The following is a 16850-nucleotide window of genomic DNA, read 5'->3' on the forward strand; positions in this document are numbered from 1 at the left end:
GGTAGGTAAGGCTGAATTTATGGAAATGATTGATGGTGCAGAGAAGGATAAGCAGCAGCTTGAAGAGAGAGAAGGAAGATAAGCAGCATTCATAGCTACACATAACCCAACTGGCAGTGCAGCTGTAGGAATGAAGAGGAGGCACTGTGTAGTTTGTGCTGCCTGCAATTCCCAACAACTATCGCCTGTATTCCAAAAGACACTGTGCGTTATCCACAGCTATGGAGTAGAAGGCAATGCTGCTGTCTCTGTTGGCCCCATACCTGTCTGCCATCTTTCCCACACCTCCATGTTTGAACCTCTTCGATCAGGTTTTGGCCCTAATCATAGGCAACAGTGACATCCTCTGTGACTGTGGTTGTGGTGCTCTATCCCTCCTAATCTTTATTTCAGTAGTTTTTAAAACACTGTTAACCACTATCTTTCTCCAACTCCTCTCCTTTGTTGTTTCACTATTACCTATCCAGTTGTAGCCAGAGAATCTCCTGCCATGGCTTCTCCTCCCACACCTGCAATGCTACCTGTGAAGTCACCCATGGATCCATCCTTGACCCCAGCCTATTTCTCATCTAAATGCTGCCCCTTAGCGACATCAAACGAAAACATGACATAAGGTTCCACAAGTATACTGACGACACCCAGCTCTACCTCACCACCACCTCTCTCAACCCCACCACTACCTCTGTGTTGTCAGACTGCTTGTACAACATTCAGTCTTGGGTGAAGTTCAAATTCTTCCAATTAAACATTGGGAAGACCAAAGACATTGTCTTCGGTCCCCAGCTCAAGCTCTACTCCCTACTGATCAAACCCTCCTCCCTGACCACCGTCTCAGGCTGAAACAGACTGTTCACAACCTCGGCATCCTAACTGACCATGAGCTGAGCTTCCGTCCCTATATCTTCTCCATCACAAAGACCACTTACTTCCACCTCCACAACACTGCCCGTTTCAGTCCCTGCCTCAGTCCATCTGCTGCTGAAAGCCTCATCCATGCCTTTATTACCTCCAGCCTTGACTACTCCAATGCTCTCCTGGTCAGTCTCCCACCCTCAATATACTTGAGCTCATCCAAATCTCTGCTGCATGTATCCTAACTCACAGGAAGTCTCGTTAGCCCATCATCGATGCTCGCTGACCTACGTTGCCTCCCGGTCCACCGACACCTTGATTTTAAAATTCTCATCCTCGTGTTGAAATCCCACCATGGCTTCTCCCCTTCGTATCCGAACCCGACAGCGCCAGCACCGTGCGTCCTCTGAACCCGACAGTCTGCCTAAAAATAACTAGATCATATTACACATTGCAGACAGAGAGGTGAGTATTGTCCTCCCACTTCCCCACAGCAGCAATAGCAGCTTATGTTAGTTCCACCACAGCGGTGGTAAAAGATGCGACCATCTTTTTTGCACCTTCTTCAGTGCCCCAATATCCTTTTAATACGGAGACCAGAACTCTGCACAGTACTCGCAAGTGTGGTCTAACCAAGATTGTATACAAGTTTAACATAACTTCTCTGCTTTTCAATTCTATGCCTCTAGAAATGAACCCCTGTGCTTTGTTTGCTTTTTTTAAAAAAAATGCCTTATTAACCTGTGTTACTTTCAGTGATTTGTGTATCTGTACCCCTGGATCCCTTTGCTCCTCTACCCCCCTTAGACTCTTATTTTCCAAGGAATATGTTCAACAAAGGAATTCTATTGAGAATTTCAATCGCAGTCCTGGATTGGAGAAGGAAGGGGAATTCATACAAAGGAACAAAGGCAGTGTGTGTGCCTGCACCTCTGTCACCGAGCATCCACACGACCTCATCGCAGGAGGTGAATTTTCAGACCTAGGCACATTTACTTGGGGATTAGTGAATCGGCTCTTAGATTTTATAGTATTGATAATAAAAAAAAAGATTGATCAATTAAGAATAGTTAATTTGGTGATTCACAAGTGGAATACAAATGGTAACTGATGCTTTCACGTGTAATATTTTACTTATGCCACTAACTGTATTTTGGTTTTATCTGAATCAATTTGGGGACTTTAATTTAGTAGATTCTATTCCAGTAGCAGGCTAGGTTTAAGTGGAAATATGGAATGGATGAACATTCGTAAAGGTTTTGTCTGATTACCTTTAGGGTTCAAGGAGTATCTAAGCAGAATTTTCCCTCTAGGGATTAATTATGTAGAATGGACTATATGACAAAACAGATTACATATGACTTGTGGGCAGAATGGGCCAAATAGTCTTTGCTCATTCTATACTTTGTTACTTTCAGAAGGGAGTCTATGTGAGAGGATACTGATTTGGAAAGAATCAAGTGTTCCTTTTTCCTAAAAGCCTAAATTCATAAACTAAGTTGTGAATTAGTTATCAGGAATTATGTAGGATACCTTTAAAAGTGTAGCAAAAAGCATATTTAACATTGTTGATAATCATAGAAAATTTACAGCACAGGAGGCGGCCATTCGGCCCATCATGTCCATGCCGGTTGAAAAAGAGCTACCCAGCCTAATCTCATTTTCCAGCACTTGGTCCGTTGCCTTGTAGGTTAGGGCACTTCAAGTGCATAGCCAAGTACTTTTTAAAATGTGATGAGGGTTTCTGTGTCTACCACCCTTCCAGGCAATGAGTTCCAGACTCCTACCACCCTCTGGGTGAAAACATTTTTCCTCAGCTCCCCTCTAATTCTTTTACCAATTACTTCAAATCTATGCCCCTGGTTATTGACCTCTATGCTAAGGGAAAAAGGTCCTTCCTATCCACTCATAATTTTATACACCTCAATTAAATCACCCCTCAGCCTCCTCTGTTCCAAACAACCCCAGCCCATCCAATCTTTCCTCAGAGGATATTTACAAGGAGAATTTTATCTGTACCCCCTCTAATCCAATCACATCTTTCCTGTAATGTGGTGACCAGAACTGTACACAGTATTCAAGCTGTGGCCTAACCAATGTTTTATACAGTTCTAGCATAACCTCTCAGCTCTTTTATTAGCCGAGGCATAGAATATAAGAAAGTACTATAGTTACTAGACTAGTAATCCAAAGGCCTGGACTAATAATCCGAAGTAGTGAGTTCAAATCCCGCCACAGCAGCTGGGGAATTTAAATTCAATTAATTAAAAAAAACTAGTATCAGTAATGATGGCCATGATTGTCGTAAAAACCCATCTGATTCACTAATGTCCTTTAGGGAAGGAAACCTGCCGTCCTTACCCGGTCTGGCCTATATATGACTCTAGATATGTGGTTGATTCTTAATCACCCTCTGAAATGGTCCAGCAAGCCACTCAGTTGTACAATCTCACGAAAAAAAGTCATAAGAATAAAACCGGACGGACAATTAGGCACCGGACACGATGAAGGCAAACCAAGCCCAGTCGACCCTGCAAAGTCCTCCTCACTAACATCTGGGGACTTGTGCCCAAATTGTGAGAGCTGTTCCACAGACTAGTCAAGCAACAGCCTGACCTAGCCATACTCACAGAATTATACCTTTCAACCAACATCCCAGACCATCCCTGGGTATGTCCTGTCCCACCAGAGGTGGCGGTACAGTGATATACAGTCAAGAGGGAGTGGCCCTGGGAGTTCTTAACATTGACTCCGGACCCCATGAAATCTCATGGCATCAGGTCAAACATAGGCAAGGAAACTTTCTACTGATAACCACAAGGCTGAAGCATTTGCAACCATCTTCAGCCTGAAGGGCCGAGCAGATGATTCATCTCAGCCTCCTCCCGATATCCCCACCATCACAACAGCCAGTCTTCAGCCAATTCGATTCACTCAACGTGATATCAAGAAACGGCTGAGTGCACTGGATACAGCAAAGGCTATGGGCCCTGACAACATCCCGGCCCTAGTACTGAAGACTTGTGTTCCAGAACTAGCTGCACCTCTAGCCAAGCTGTTCCAGTACAGCTACAACACTGGCATCTACCCGACAATGTGGAAAATTGCTCAGGTATGTCCTGTCCACAAAAAGCAGGACAAATCCAATCTGGCCAATTACCACCCCATCAGTCTACTTTCAATCATCAGCAAAGTGATGGAAGGTGTCGTCGACAGTGCTATCAAGCGGCACTTACTTACCAATAACCTGCTCACCGATGCTCAGTTTGGGTTCCGCCATGACCACTCGGCTCCAGACCTCATTACAGCCTTGGTCCAAACATGGACAAAAGAGCTGAATTCCAGAGGTGAGGTGAGAGTGACTGCCCTTGACATCAAGGCAGCATTTGACCGAGTATGGCACCAAGGAGCCAGAGTAAAATTGAAGTCAATGGGAATCAGGGGGAAGACTCTCCAGTGGCTGGAGTCATACCTAGTACAAAGGAAGATGGTAGTGTTTGTTGGAGGCCAATAATCTCAGCCTCAGGACAGTGCTGCAGGAGTTCCTCAGGGCAGTGTCCTAGGCCCAACCGTCTTCAGCCGCTTCATCAATAACCTTCCCTCTATCATAAGGTCAGAAATGGGGATGTTTGCTGATTATTGCACAGCGTTCAGTACGATTCACAACCCCACAGATAGTGAAGCAGTCTGTGCCCAAGTGCAGCAAGATCTGGACAACATCCAGGCTTGGGCTGATAAGTGGCAAGTAACATTCGTGCCAGACAATGACCATCTCCAACAAGAGAGTGTCTAACCACCTCCCCTCGACATTCAACGGCATTACCATCGCAGAATCCCCCACCATCAACATCCTGAGGGTCACCATTGACCAGAAACTTAACTGGACCAGCCATATAAATACTGTGGCTACAAGAGCAGGTCAGAGGCTGGGTATTCTGTGGCGAGTGACTCACTTCCTGACTCCCCAAAGCCTTTCCACCATCTACAAGGCACAAGTCAGGAGTGTGATGGAATACTCTCCACTTGCCTGGATGAGTGCAGCTCCAACAACAGTCAAGAAGCTCGACACCATCCTGGACAAAGCAGCCCACTTGATTGGTACCCCATCCACCACCCTAAACATTCACTCCCTTTACCACTGGTGCACTGTGGCTGCAGTGTGTCCTATCTACAGGATGCACTGCAGCAACTTGCCAAGGCTTCTTCGACAGCACCTCCCAAACCTGCGACCTCTACCACCTAGAAGGACAAGGGCAGCAGGCACATGGGAATAACACCACCTGCACATTCCCCTCCAAGTCACACATCATCCCGACTTGGAAATATATCGCTGTCCCTTCATCGTCGCTGGGTCAAAATCCTGGAACTCCCTACCTAACAGTACTGTGGGAGAACCTTCACAACATGGACTGCAGTGGTTCAAGGCGGCAGCTCATCACCACCACCTCAAGGGCAATTAGGGATGGGTAATAAATACTGGCCTCACCAGCGATGCTCACATCCCATGAACAAATCTCGTATGCCTTTTTAACCACCTTATCTACCTGTCCTGCACCTTCAGGGATCTGTGGACATGCACTCCAAGGTCCCTCTCTTGCTCTACATCTCAGTGTCCTCCCATTTCTTTATTCCCTTGCCTTGTTTGACCTCCTCAAATGTATTACCTCATTTCTCCAGATTGAATTCCATTTGCCACTTTTCTGCCCACCTGACTAGTCCATTGCTATCTTCCTGCACAGTCGACAGCTTTCCTCCTCACTATCAACCACACGGCCAAATTTTGTAACATCTGCAAACTTCTTAAGTGTAGGGGGCATGATTAAGTCTAAATCATTAATATATACCACAAAAAAACGTAGAATCATTACGGCACAAAAGTTGGCCATTCGGCCCATCGAGCCTGCGCCAGCTCTATGCAAGAGCAATCCAACTAGTCCCACTTCCCTGCTCTTTCCCTGTAACCCTGCAAGTTTCTCTCCTTCAGGTACCCATCTAATTCCTTTTTGAGAGCCACAATTATCCCTGCTTCCACCATCCTTTCAGGCAGTGCATTCCATTTCCTAACCACTTGCTGCATAAAAAGTTTTTCCTCATGTTGCCTTTGGTTCTTTTGCTAATCACCTTAAATCTGTGTCCTCTGGTTTGCGACCCTTCCGCCAGTGGGAGCAGTTTATCTTTATTTACTTTGTCTAGATCCTTCATGATGTCTAAAACCTCCAACAATTCTCCTCTCAACCTTCTCTGCTCCAAGGAGAACATTCCCAGCTTTTCCGGTCTATCCACGTAGCTGAGGTCCCTCATCCCTGGAACCATTCTAGTAAATCTTTTCTGCATCCTCTCTAAGGCCTTCACATCCTTACTCAAGGGCAGTGCCCAGAATTGGACACAATACTCCAATTGTGGCCGAACTAGTGTTTTATAAAGGTTCTTCATAATCTCCTTGCTTTTGTACTCTATGCCTCCATTTATAAAGCCTAGGATCCCATATGCTTTCTTAACCGCTTTCTCAACATGTCCTGCCACCTTCAAAGACCTGTGTACAAAAAACCTCAGCTGTCTCTGTTCCTGCACCCCCTTTAGAGTTGTACCCTTTAGTTTATACTGCCTCTCCTCATTCTTCCTACCAAAATGCGTTAAATTTCATCTACCATCTCATCTGGGCTTTATGAATAGAGGCATAGAGTACAAAAGCAAGGAAATCGCGAAGAACCTTTATAAAACGCTGATTCGGCCACAACTGGAGAAGAGAGGGACAGTAGATGGCTATCAGCAGGTTTCCATGACAATGTTTGACTTCAAGCCAGAGATTTCATGGAGTCTACATGTGATATCTGTTAACTTAATATGAAGCCTTGCTAACAGTAATGGTGACAATATCAGAAACACTAGTAGGAGCCTGTTAATACAGTAGTTACTGAAAATCATGAGTTCCTAAACCAACAAAGATCAAGTAGTTTATGCATATAATCTTAACTCCAACATATTAAAACAGTAGCAGATCTGATCATATTGCTCACACGTTGGAATGATACACTATTTTATAAAGGCAGCAGCATTATACTATGTAATGCACAATGTTTATTCTGTTGTTAAAGGGCAGCTGTGTGTAATTTGGCATGCCCTCTAAAGGCCATGAGGTCTATTTGCTGTGCCTACTCTTAGGTAGATCCTGATGTTACTTAAAGTTAAGAGAAAAGTAGTTTATTTTGTTTTTTTTTAAAAAGGTGACAGAATTTTAATGTATAAGACCTGAAGCATAATCGACATATCCTAAATGTTTATTTTAAAAAAAAATCTCCTCTGATGTTGGTTGTGTTAGGTTGGTAGCTATGTTAAGGAGGGGGGGCGTGGAGCCTGCATTGGCACAAGGAATTTGGAAAGAAGTTTGTGAAGGACTGCTTTTTTGATTCCTGCAAGATAATGTTTTCCTTACCCACCGCAGATAGAGAACAAATAAATTAATCTCATTTACATTAATTACAAATAAACCTGTATGCAACAGCTGCTGTTACATAAACCACCTCAAATATGGTTCTTAGTTTAAAAGTTCTTTGTTTTACAGTTGAGATGTTTTATATACAAAAAAAACCATGGTTACCTTTAAGTTATTCACTGTTGAAAATACTGCTTCCATGGCTTTTCATTGCTGTCATTCTTTGGTCATCACTGTATCGGGGAAATTGCTAAGATTACAAGTCGTCCTGGTCTGCTGTGAATGCCCAGGCTTATAGTTGTGGTGGGTGGCGAGTGGTGGGAGCATCTGCATGTCAATTTGGTGCATACCCTCATGAGCCACCAGTAAAGTTTACCTATAATTTGTATGTGTCTCAAGCTGCAGAGACTAGCAAGTAGAATCACAGGAAGGTTATAACACGGAAGGAGGCCATTCGGCAAGAGCAATCCAGCTAGTCCCACTCCCCTGCCCTATCCCCGGAGCCATGCAAATGTTTTCCTTTCAAGTACTTATCCCGATCTCTTTTGAAGGCTATGATTGAATCTGCCTCCAACAGCCCCTCGGACAGTGCATTCCAGTTCCTAACCACTCATAAGTAATAATTTGAGCACAAATAGAACTGAGTTAGCTAGGCTTTGGGGGCTAGATTGTCAGGTTTCATTCAAAAAAAGCACCAATGTTGAAGTTTGGCCCATCACTTGATACCTCATCACTTAGTACACTGCACCTAAAAAAGCAGCATCACAACTGCTGAAGCCACAACCATTTTAAAGACTCTGCCAGTATTGCCTTTCTGTTAGGAATCAAAGTTACTGAACTAGATTTTTTAAAAATTCGTTCATGGGATGTGGGCGTCGCTGGCGAGGCTGGCATGTATTGCCCATCCCTAATTGCCCTTGAGAAGGTGGTGGTGAGCCACCTTCTTGAACCGCTGCAGTCCGTGTGGTGGAGGTTCTCCCACAGTGCTGTTAGGAAGGGAGTTCCAGGATTTTGACCCAGCGACAATGAAGGAACGACGATATATTTCCAAGTCGGGATGGTGTGTGACTTGGAGGGGAACGTGCAGCTGGTGTTGTTCCCATGTGCCTGCTGCTCTTGTCCTTCTAGGTGGTAGAGGTCGCGGGTTGGTAGGTGCTGTCGAAGAAGCCTTGTCGAGTTGCTGCAGTGCATCCTGTGGATGGTACACACTGCAGCCACTGTGCGCCGGTGGTGAAGGGAGTGAATGTGTAGGGTGGTGGATGGGGTGCCAATGAAGTGGGCTGCTTTATCTTGGATGGTGTCGAGCTTCTTGAATGTTGTTGGAGCTGCACTCATCCAGGCAAGTGGAGAGTATTCCATCATACTCCTAACTTGTGCCTTGTAGATGGTGGAAAGGCTTTGGGGAGTCAGGAAGTGAGTCACTCGCCACAGAATACACAGCCTCTGACCTGTTCTTGTAGCCACAGTATTTATATGGCTGGTCCAGTTCAGTTTCTGGTCAATGGTGACCCCCAGGATGTTGATGGTGGGGGATTCGGCGATGGTAATGCCGTTGAATGTCAAGGGGAGGTGGTTAGACTCTCTCTTGTTGGAGATGGTCATTGCCTGGCACTTATCTGGCGCGAATGTTACTTGCCACTTATCAGCCCAAGCCTGGATGTTGTCCAGGTCTTGCTGCATGCGGGCTCGGGCTGCTTCATTATTTGAGGGGTTGCGAATGGAACTGAACACTGTGCAGTCATCAGCAAACATCCCCATTTCTGACCTTATGATGGAGGGAAGGTCATTGATGAAGCAGCTGAAGATGGTTGGGCCTAGGACACTGCCCTGAGGAACTCCTGCAGCAATGCCCTGGGGCTGAGATGATTGGCCTCCAACAACCACTACCATCCTCCTTTGTGCTAGGTATGACTCCAGCCACTGGAGAGTTTTCCCCCTGATTCCCATTGACTTCAATTTTACTAGGGCTCCTTGGTGCCACACTCGGTCAAATGCTGCCTTGATGTCAAGGGCAGTCACTCTCACCTCACCTCTGGAATTCAGCTCTTTTGTCCATGTTTGGACCAAGGCTGTAATGAGGTCTGGAGCCGAGTGGTCCTGGTGGAACCCAAACTGAGCATCGTTGAGCAGGTTATTTGTGAGTAAGTGCCGCTTGATAGCACTGTCGATGACACCTTCCATTACTTTGCTGATGATGAGAGTAGACTGATGGGGCGGTAATTGGCTGGATTGGATTTGTCCTGCTTTTTGTGGACAGGACATACCTGGGCAATTTTCCACATTGTCGGGTAGATGCCAGTGTTGTAGCTGTTTTGGAACAGCTTGGCTAGAGGTGCAGCTAGTTCTGGAGCACAAGTCTTCAGCACTACAGCTGGGATGTTGTCAGGGCCCTTAGCCTTTGCTGTATCCAGTGCACTCATCCGTTTCTTGATATCACGTGGAGTGAATCGAATTGGCCGAAGACTGGCTTCTGTGATGGTGGGGATGTCGGGAGGAGGCAGAGATGGATCATCCACTCAGCACTTCTGGCTGAAGATGGTTGCAAATGCTTCAGCCTTGTCTTTTGCACTCATGTGCTGGACTCCAGCATCATTGAGCCTCCTCCTCTCGTTAGTTGTTTAATTGTCCACCACCATTCACGACTGGATGTGACAGGACTGCAGAGCTTTGATTTGATCAGTTGGTTGTGGAATCGCTTAGCTGTCTATAGCATGTTCCTTCCACTGTTTAGCATGCATGCGGTCCTGAGTTGTAGCTTCACCAGGTTGGTACCTCATTTTTAGGTGCACCTGGTGCTCTTCTGCACTCCTCATTGAACCAGGGTTGATCCCCTGGTTTGTTGGTAATGGTAGAGTGAGGAATATGTCAGACCATGAGGTTACAGATTGTGCTGGAATACAATTCTGTTGTTGCTGGTGGCCCACAGCACCTCATGGATGCCCAGTTTTGAGCTGCTAGATCTGTTCTGAATCTATCCCATTTAGCATGGTGGATGGTGTCCTCAGTGCGAAGACGGGACTTCTGCGCCACGAGGACTGTGCGGTGGTCACTCCTACCAATACGGTCATGGACAGATGCATTTGCGACAGGTAGATTGGTGAGGACGAGGTCAAGTAAGTTTTTCCCCTCACCACCTGCCGCAGGCTCAGTCTGGCAGCTATGTTCTTTAGGACTCGGCCAGCTCGGTCAGTAGTGGTGCTACCGAGCCACTCTTGGTGATGGACATTGAAGTCCCCCACCTAGAGTACATTCTGTGCCCTTGCTACCCTCAGTGCTTCCTCCAAGTGGTGTTCAACATGGAGGAGGACTGATTCATCAGCTGAAGGAGGGCAGCAGGTGGTATTCAGCAGGAGGTTTCCTTGCCCATGTTTGACCTGATGCCATGAGATTTCATGGGGTCCAGAGTCAATGTTGAGGACTCCCAGGGCCACTCCCTCTTGACTATATATCACTGTACCGCCACCTCTGGTGGGTCTGTCCTGCCCGTGGGACAGGACATACCCAGGGATGGTGATGGAAGAGTCTGGGACATTGGCTGAAAGGTATGATTCTATGTCAGGCTGTTGCTTGACTAGTCTGTGGGACAGCTCTCCCAATTTTGTCAGAAGTCCCCAGATGTTAGTGAGGAGGACTTTGCAGGGTCGACTGGGCTTGGTTTGCCGTTGTTGTGTCCGGTGCCTAGTGGTCCGATGCCAGGTGGTTTGTCCGGTTTTATTCTTATGAACTTTTTTTAAGCGAGATTGTACAACCGAGTGGCTTGCTGGGCTATTTCAGAGGGAAATTAAGAATCAACAACATTGCTGTGGGTCTGGAGTCACACATAGGCCAGACCGGGTAAGGACGGCAGGTTTCCTTCCCTAAAAGGACATTTGTGAGCCAGATGGGTTTTTACGACAATCCCGTAGTTTCATGGCCACCATTACTGATATATATTTCTTGCCAATTAAAATACTAGCAAGAGGTATTTCTATGGAGGGCCAAGTCAGATGCCCGTGAATAAGTAACTTGTAGCAACAATTCGGCCTGATAGAATCGGACTGGTTGGGTTAAGTAGCCTGTTACCAAGTTGTAACTTCTATGTATTTCTTGCTATCACCTAGTTATTTAATGACCAATTCCTACTTGAAAGGCAATGCTGGTAGAGTCTTCAAAAGCATATGAACAGCACCCAGAAGAAATGCAATGTCTAGTAAAGTGCTCTGCCACCTTCATTTCACAAGATAGGGTAATCTACCTGAAGCTCAGAGTACCCACCACATTTACTCTCAGACTGCTCAGAACCATCGTGGCAAATACGTCAAGGTAATTCCTAATATCCCCTGGCTGCCACCAGTGCCAAAAGCCAACTGAAGGCCAATGAGACACTACAATTGGCCGTTTATAGCCAAAAGGCACAATGCAGAAAGAATCCTTAAAAAATTGATGACTACAGAACTGCTTATTTTCTGAAGAGAAGAGGAGTTAACATTCCAGGAGTCGACCCTCTCAGAACGGACAGGTTAATGTTCCTACATAGACTCTCTCTGTTCTCTCCACAGATATTAACTGATCTCCTGAGTGCTTCCAACACTTTCTACTTTTATTTCAGATTTCCAGTATCTGCAGTTTTTTGCTCTTCATTTGGATTTTCTCATGTGGCTTAATGGCTAAAGGCACGTACTCGGGCCAAGTTTCTGTCACCATTATCTTAATTGAAGCCACTACTGAACTCAAAATAATCATTATGGATGATGTTGAAGGCTGTGTCAACAGTAGCAACAGAATCTCTAGCATAGATGGTAGATTGTCTGGCAATTTACTGGAGTCAGCCTGCTAAACCCAGAGACTGACTATGTTTGAGGCCAATGGTGTAGCAAGTTGTGAATACCCTGAGAGGCCTGGACATCTCCTCCCTAGTTATATATGAGTTGGCACAGAACATTACTCAAATAGGGGAATCAAATGCAGTGCTTGTCTGACTAGAGTCTGGAGGTATGCTTTTTAGCATAACCAAAACCAAAGATTTCTCCACACCTGGAGGAATCAAGCTAAGCCACCTTAGGTAGACTTTTCAATTGAGGTAAAATGGGCCGAAATGCTAAGCTTAAATTTTTGTAAGTTGTAATACCGAAGACGGTCTGTAAAGGATGTTAATGCATCAGTTGCCAGTAAGGATCCATGCCACTTCATACAAATTTTGAGAACAGGAGCTGTCTAGTCCAAGGGAGAATCAACCAAGATTGAACCAATCAAGCTAAAGTCTGATGCAGGAATAGTAAGACATGCAGTAGTGGCAATCACAAAATAGCATGAGTGATAAAATGGAACTGTCCAAAATTTATAGAACTATTGCTACACTGCAGATAACTGAGCTACATTGAATTACAATGAGCAATTGCCAAATAACAAATGGTGTAAACAGGTAACAATCAAAGAACAAGAGCAAAGAGCTAAGTGTGTAGTTCAGTGATGACATGCATACATATAAATAAATGACAGAATGGGAAATATCACCATGATAAAGATAACTTTATGTAAAGTTGTTAAAAGGATCTTATCAGTTCAAGAGATCATCTGTGGAGGGAAAAAGGTTACTTTATGTGGAAGCTGAACAAATGAAGAATGGGATATTATACATTTAACACCAGTATTTAGGCTTTTAAGAAGTACTAAGTGACTTTTAAGACCTGAACAAAGATACTGCCACTGCACTGCAGAACGTATCAAGTAATAGAGGCAAAAAGAGAAACGATTTACTCGGAATAGCAACTGGACAAAGTTTTAGGTTAATATGAAGGTTTGGCCTTGCCATGCTCACTAGTTTGAAATATGAAATGCAACAGTAAAAGCATGCTAATGTATTCAACTAGCCTCTTTTGAGCTGCTAAAACTGGAAAGTACAATTTATTCATTTTTGTCTGCTCTTTTTTGGAAGAGAGAAGGGAGGCTACAAAACAAGCCAATATAAACCAATGACTGACTGTACACTACATTAAGACTTCATTTGTTTTATTTAGTAAGTTGTTAATTGCCAAACACAGCCAAAATACACTTAAAGTGGCACATTAAAATGGTTCAGTGGAATTAACAAATACTATGAATGAGAGAGGCTCATTAATTTCTAGGTATTATATAAATGAACACTATTTCTACAATATTACAAACGTGACAGTTTTTAACCTTAATTGCACGTGTACCAGTGTATGCATTTAAAAACTCAGTAAATACATATAATTGTCACATGACTGTAAACACACGGCACGTTATTGTTGAAGTGTCATGGAGTGGTAAGAATCGTGCGCATTCTCCACTGGGGAATGTGGCGGGGGTGGGGGGGGGGAAGAGAAGACAGACAGCAACCCCCAAATAAATGTATCCTTATGCCATTGCCTAATTCAGCATCAGATCAGGAATCTACATGGAAGCATGAAAACCACACGGAATGTTGGAGAAAAAGGAATATTACTTGGCGAGTGAGGGGGAAGAAGTGTACTACGAAAGGAACAATTAAAAAAATCAAATTAAGATGGAGGCATATGCTGCAACTTTAAAATGTCACCTTCAAATATGTCATCAGTGCCCTAGAATTTTGGAGAATACTTGCATTAAAATTCAGAAGCAAGTTGTATATGAAGTTGGAATTACAAATGCATGGGAAAAAAAAAAGTGAAGCGATTTCAAATCTTAGCATTTTCAAGAAGGCAGAATAGCAATTTATGTTGTATATAGTTAACAGTTGTGTCTATCCACGCTGGTCAAAGTTTAGTAAAACTAAATTTTTTAAATAGTGCCAAGTTGTCAGTCTTAAATCTTTATGCTGAGAGCTTGAAATATCTGGTACAATAGGATCAGAATATAATAAGCCTCAATATTTCATGCTGCACTTAACAGTGAAGTACTTAAGTCTAAGGGTAACCAGTTAGGTTGTGAGCCAGTCTTTTAAAAAGTTTATTTGGAGTTACAAAAGTAAAATATCCCTTTTCTAATGCAGAAATATTAAACTTTGTCCTTATAGATCTTAAACAAGATTGTAAAAATCAAAGTTTATATTAGCACAATATTCGGCTTGTGGGATATTAACAAAACATTAGGAATTCAGAGGCTACCTGTAAGCATTTACAACACCAATATTAACTGCCACAAAAAAAATGTAAAGAACCACTAAGGTGTCAAGAGCAGATAGTGTGATATCTATGCAAGTAATTCAATCATGAACCAGACATCAATAGTAAACAATTTAATTACAATAGATCTTATTTGTAATTAAGAAAATAATTCCAGTTAATACAGTTCAAGCACTTTCCTGCTTACAAGTTTAGACTTTAGTTATCAAAACCAAACAGGTAACCACAATAATGAAGACTAATGGGTTTCATCTTAATTAACGTACAAAAATTACAAAAATCGCAATTTGCAAAGTTTACTATGAAACTACAATTGAAGAGAATTAGCATTATTTTTAACACTGCATTCTAGCAAAACACAAACGGGGGCAATTTTCAACTTCAGCGGCAGCAAAAAACTGGCAGTCCGTTATTTAGATTGATTTTTAGTTCCATTGAAGTTAATGAAAAGAAGAAAAAAAGTCAGGCAGGGTGTAGAATGGACACTTGATCCACTACTGCTAGTTTTTTTACCCCTGAAGTTAAAAATTACCCCCATGCCTCCACATCCCCCTAATTCTGGTTTAGCGATAAAGGTGGGAAGCGGAAGGACACCTTAAACAATACAGCAAAAAGAAAGAGTGAATGAAACTCCACCTGTTTTCATTATTACATTTATCTGTCTATAAGTAAACCAAATACACCAAACCACTTAGATGGCTGGTTTTATTTTTATGTAGTCTAAGCATCAATAACTTACAGCTTACTAATTTTGTCAGAAGTACCACAGATACCAGCAAAACTTCTGTACTTTCTGCTATTCAGATTTACAGTTCTCCCCAGGATCTAACAACTAGAGTTCTATACATTAAAGGGTATAATGGCTAAGTAATATCACTGGACATTGCTTACTGTATTTAGAAATAACAGTAAATGTTACTTATACAAATAAGATCCAATGACCATTATACTCAACTGCATGCTCTGTTGTAGCAAGTCATGGGAGTATGCTTCCACCATACTATTAGAATAGGACAGGCAAGTTAATTTCCATTACCAAAAGGAACATTTGAACAGGTTTCAATGAAATTATAAATTTCTCATTTATTTAGTTGTTCTAGATGACTGGTCAATAAATTACAGGTAATGAAAGGCAAGCAAGAGCTCAATTAAAATAATAGAACTATGTACTTTTGTCTGGTAAACAATAAATGCAATAGCTAGTCAGGGCATAAATTAAACACCAGCTGATGCATGACTTTGCTCAATGAACTTTTGTACAACCAGTCTAACATTGATTTTACTCATTCTAATTCTTACCTAATATTTAGGATATCAAATCACATCATCTGTCTAATATGACTAATTAGAGACCTGTGATTCAGACATCAGGACAATCTTAATATTATGAATTATTCTTGTATGGAATCCATGTAGCAATATTTGAAGGTGAAACTTTCCTCAATGATAGCATGATCACATTCGTAAGGACAAAAAAAAGTGAGAAATAACGTTTGCACGATGCATTTTAAAGTAATTCTTCAGTTAGAATTACGAATTAAATGTGAAAACGACTGTTGGTACCCCCATGCATATGTACACTGAATTGAACCACAGCAGCTTTTTTAACTTCTTCCTTCATTATCTCTTAATGTGCTAATTAAAATAATGAGTCAATATATAGAGTTCATTCAGCAAAATAGGGATCAATGCAGAAAAGCATAGCCCACCTGATAAAAACCTGTTTAAGTATTTCCTTTTAAAAAACAATACGACAACTAACTTTAAATGTGGAGAATAAAATAACCATAGTTTACCTTAATCTTGTTAATATATACTGGGCCATCATGCACCTGTTTTTACAGTTACATTAGTCATTATTTTTCAGTTACAAATCAAAATCACTTCACACGTACAATGTAGAACACCTAGTGTGCCCGATTTTTATATTAATGGTTTGTCAGTTACTGACTGCTTTTGTATCCTAAGCACTCAGACAAGGAGAGTTATGTAGCTGTGCAAGGTTGAGATTTTCTGATCTTTTGTAATGATAGGTGGTGTTCCTTCCACAATCCACATACTGATACCTTTCAAGTGAAACCTGCTCTGTATGTCCAAAGTAGGATGTAGTAACAGTTGCTCTGAAAGGAAGAGAAATAATTGGTGAAACAATGTAATCCATAATTTAAAAAAAATAGGAATGTCATTTATACCGATTTTAGTTAATGGTACTTAGATTACCAATACTTTTTATGGTCAACTTTCATTTCCTGGTTTCTCTTTGCACACATTAGTTTCTGTTCACTTTTAGACTTCAAGTCAGTTGTTCTGTACAAGAACATGACTCATTGAAGAATTAAAGAGGGCGCGAGAGTGTGCAAAAAAGAATCTCCTTTTCTTGGTTTCTAGGTTGGACCCACTCTTTAGGACTGTGGGCAATTTGCATATGACTCATTGTTCAATTAAACTAGAATAGCTAGCTT

The 16850-nt window shown here is 42.6% G+C and overlaps 1 protein-coding gene across 5 annotated transcripts in view; it reads right to left on the minus strand.

Moving 5' to 3' along the window:
- Positions 1–13234: 13234 nt before the first annotated feature.
- The window catches only part of tmem106ba (transmembrane protein 106Ba), a 45307-nt gene continuing 41691 nt past the window's right edge, over positions 13235–16850 (minus strand). For all 5 annotated transcript variants that reach the window (XM_068003972.1, XM_068003954.1, XM_068003963.1 and 2 more), the window contains one exon: positions 13235–16508. In XM_068003972.1, coding sequence (XP_067860073.1) covers positions 16352–16508 — 157 coding nt within the window. In that variant the 3' untranslated portion in view covers positions 13235–16351. The remainder of the gene's footprint in view (positions 16509–16850) is intronic.

The sequence above is a fragment of the Heptranchias perlo genome, chromosome 2 (genome assembly GCF_035084215.1).
Source record: "Heptranchias perlo isolate sHepPer1 chromosome 2, sHepPer1.hap1, whole genome shotgun sequence".
NCBI classification, from domain to species: domain Eukaryota; kingdom Metazoa; phylum Chordata; class Chondrichthyes; order Hexanchiformes; family Hexanchidae; genus Heptranchias; species Heptranchias perlo.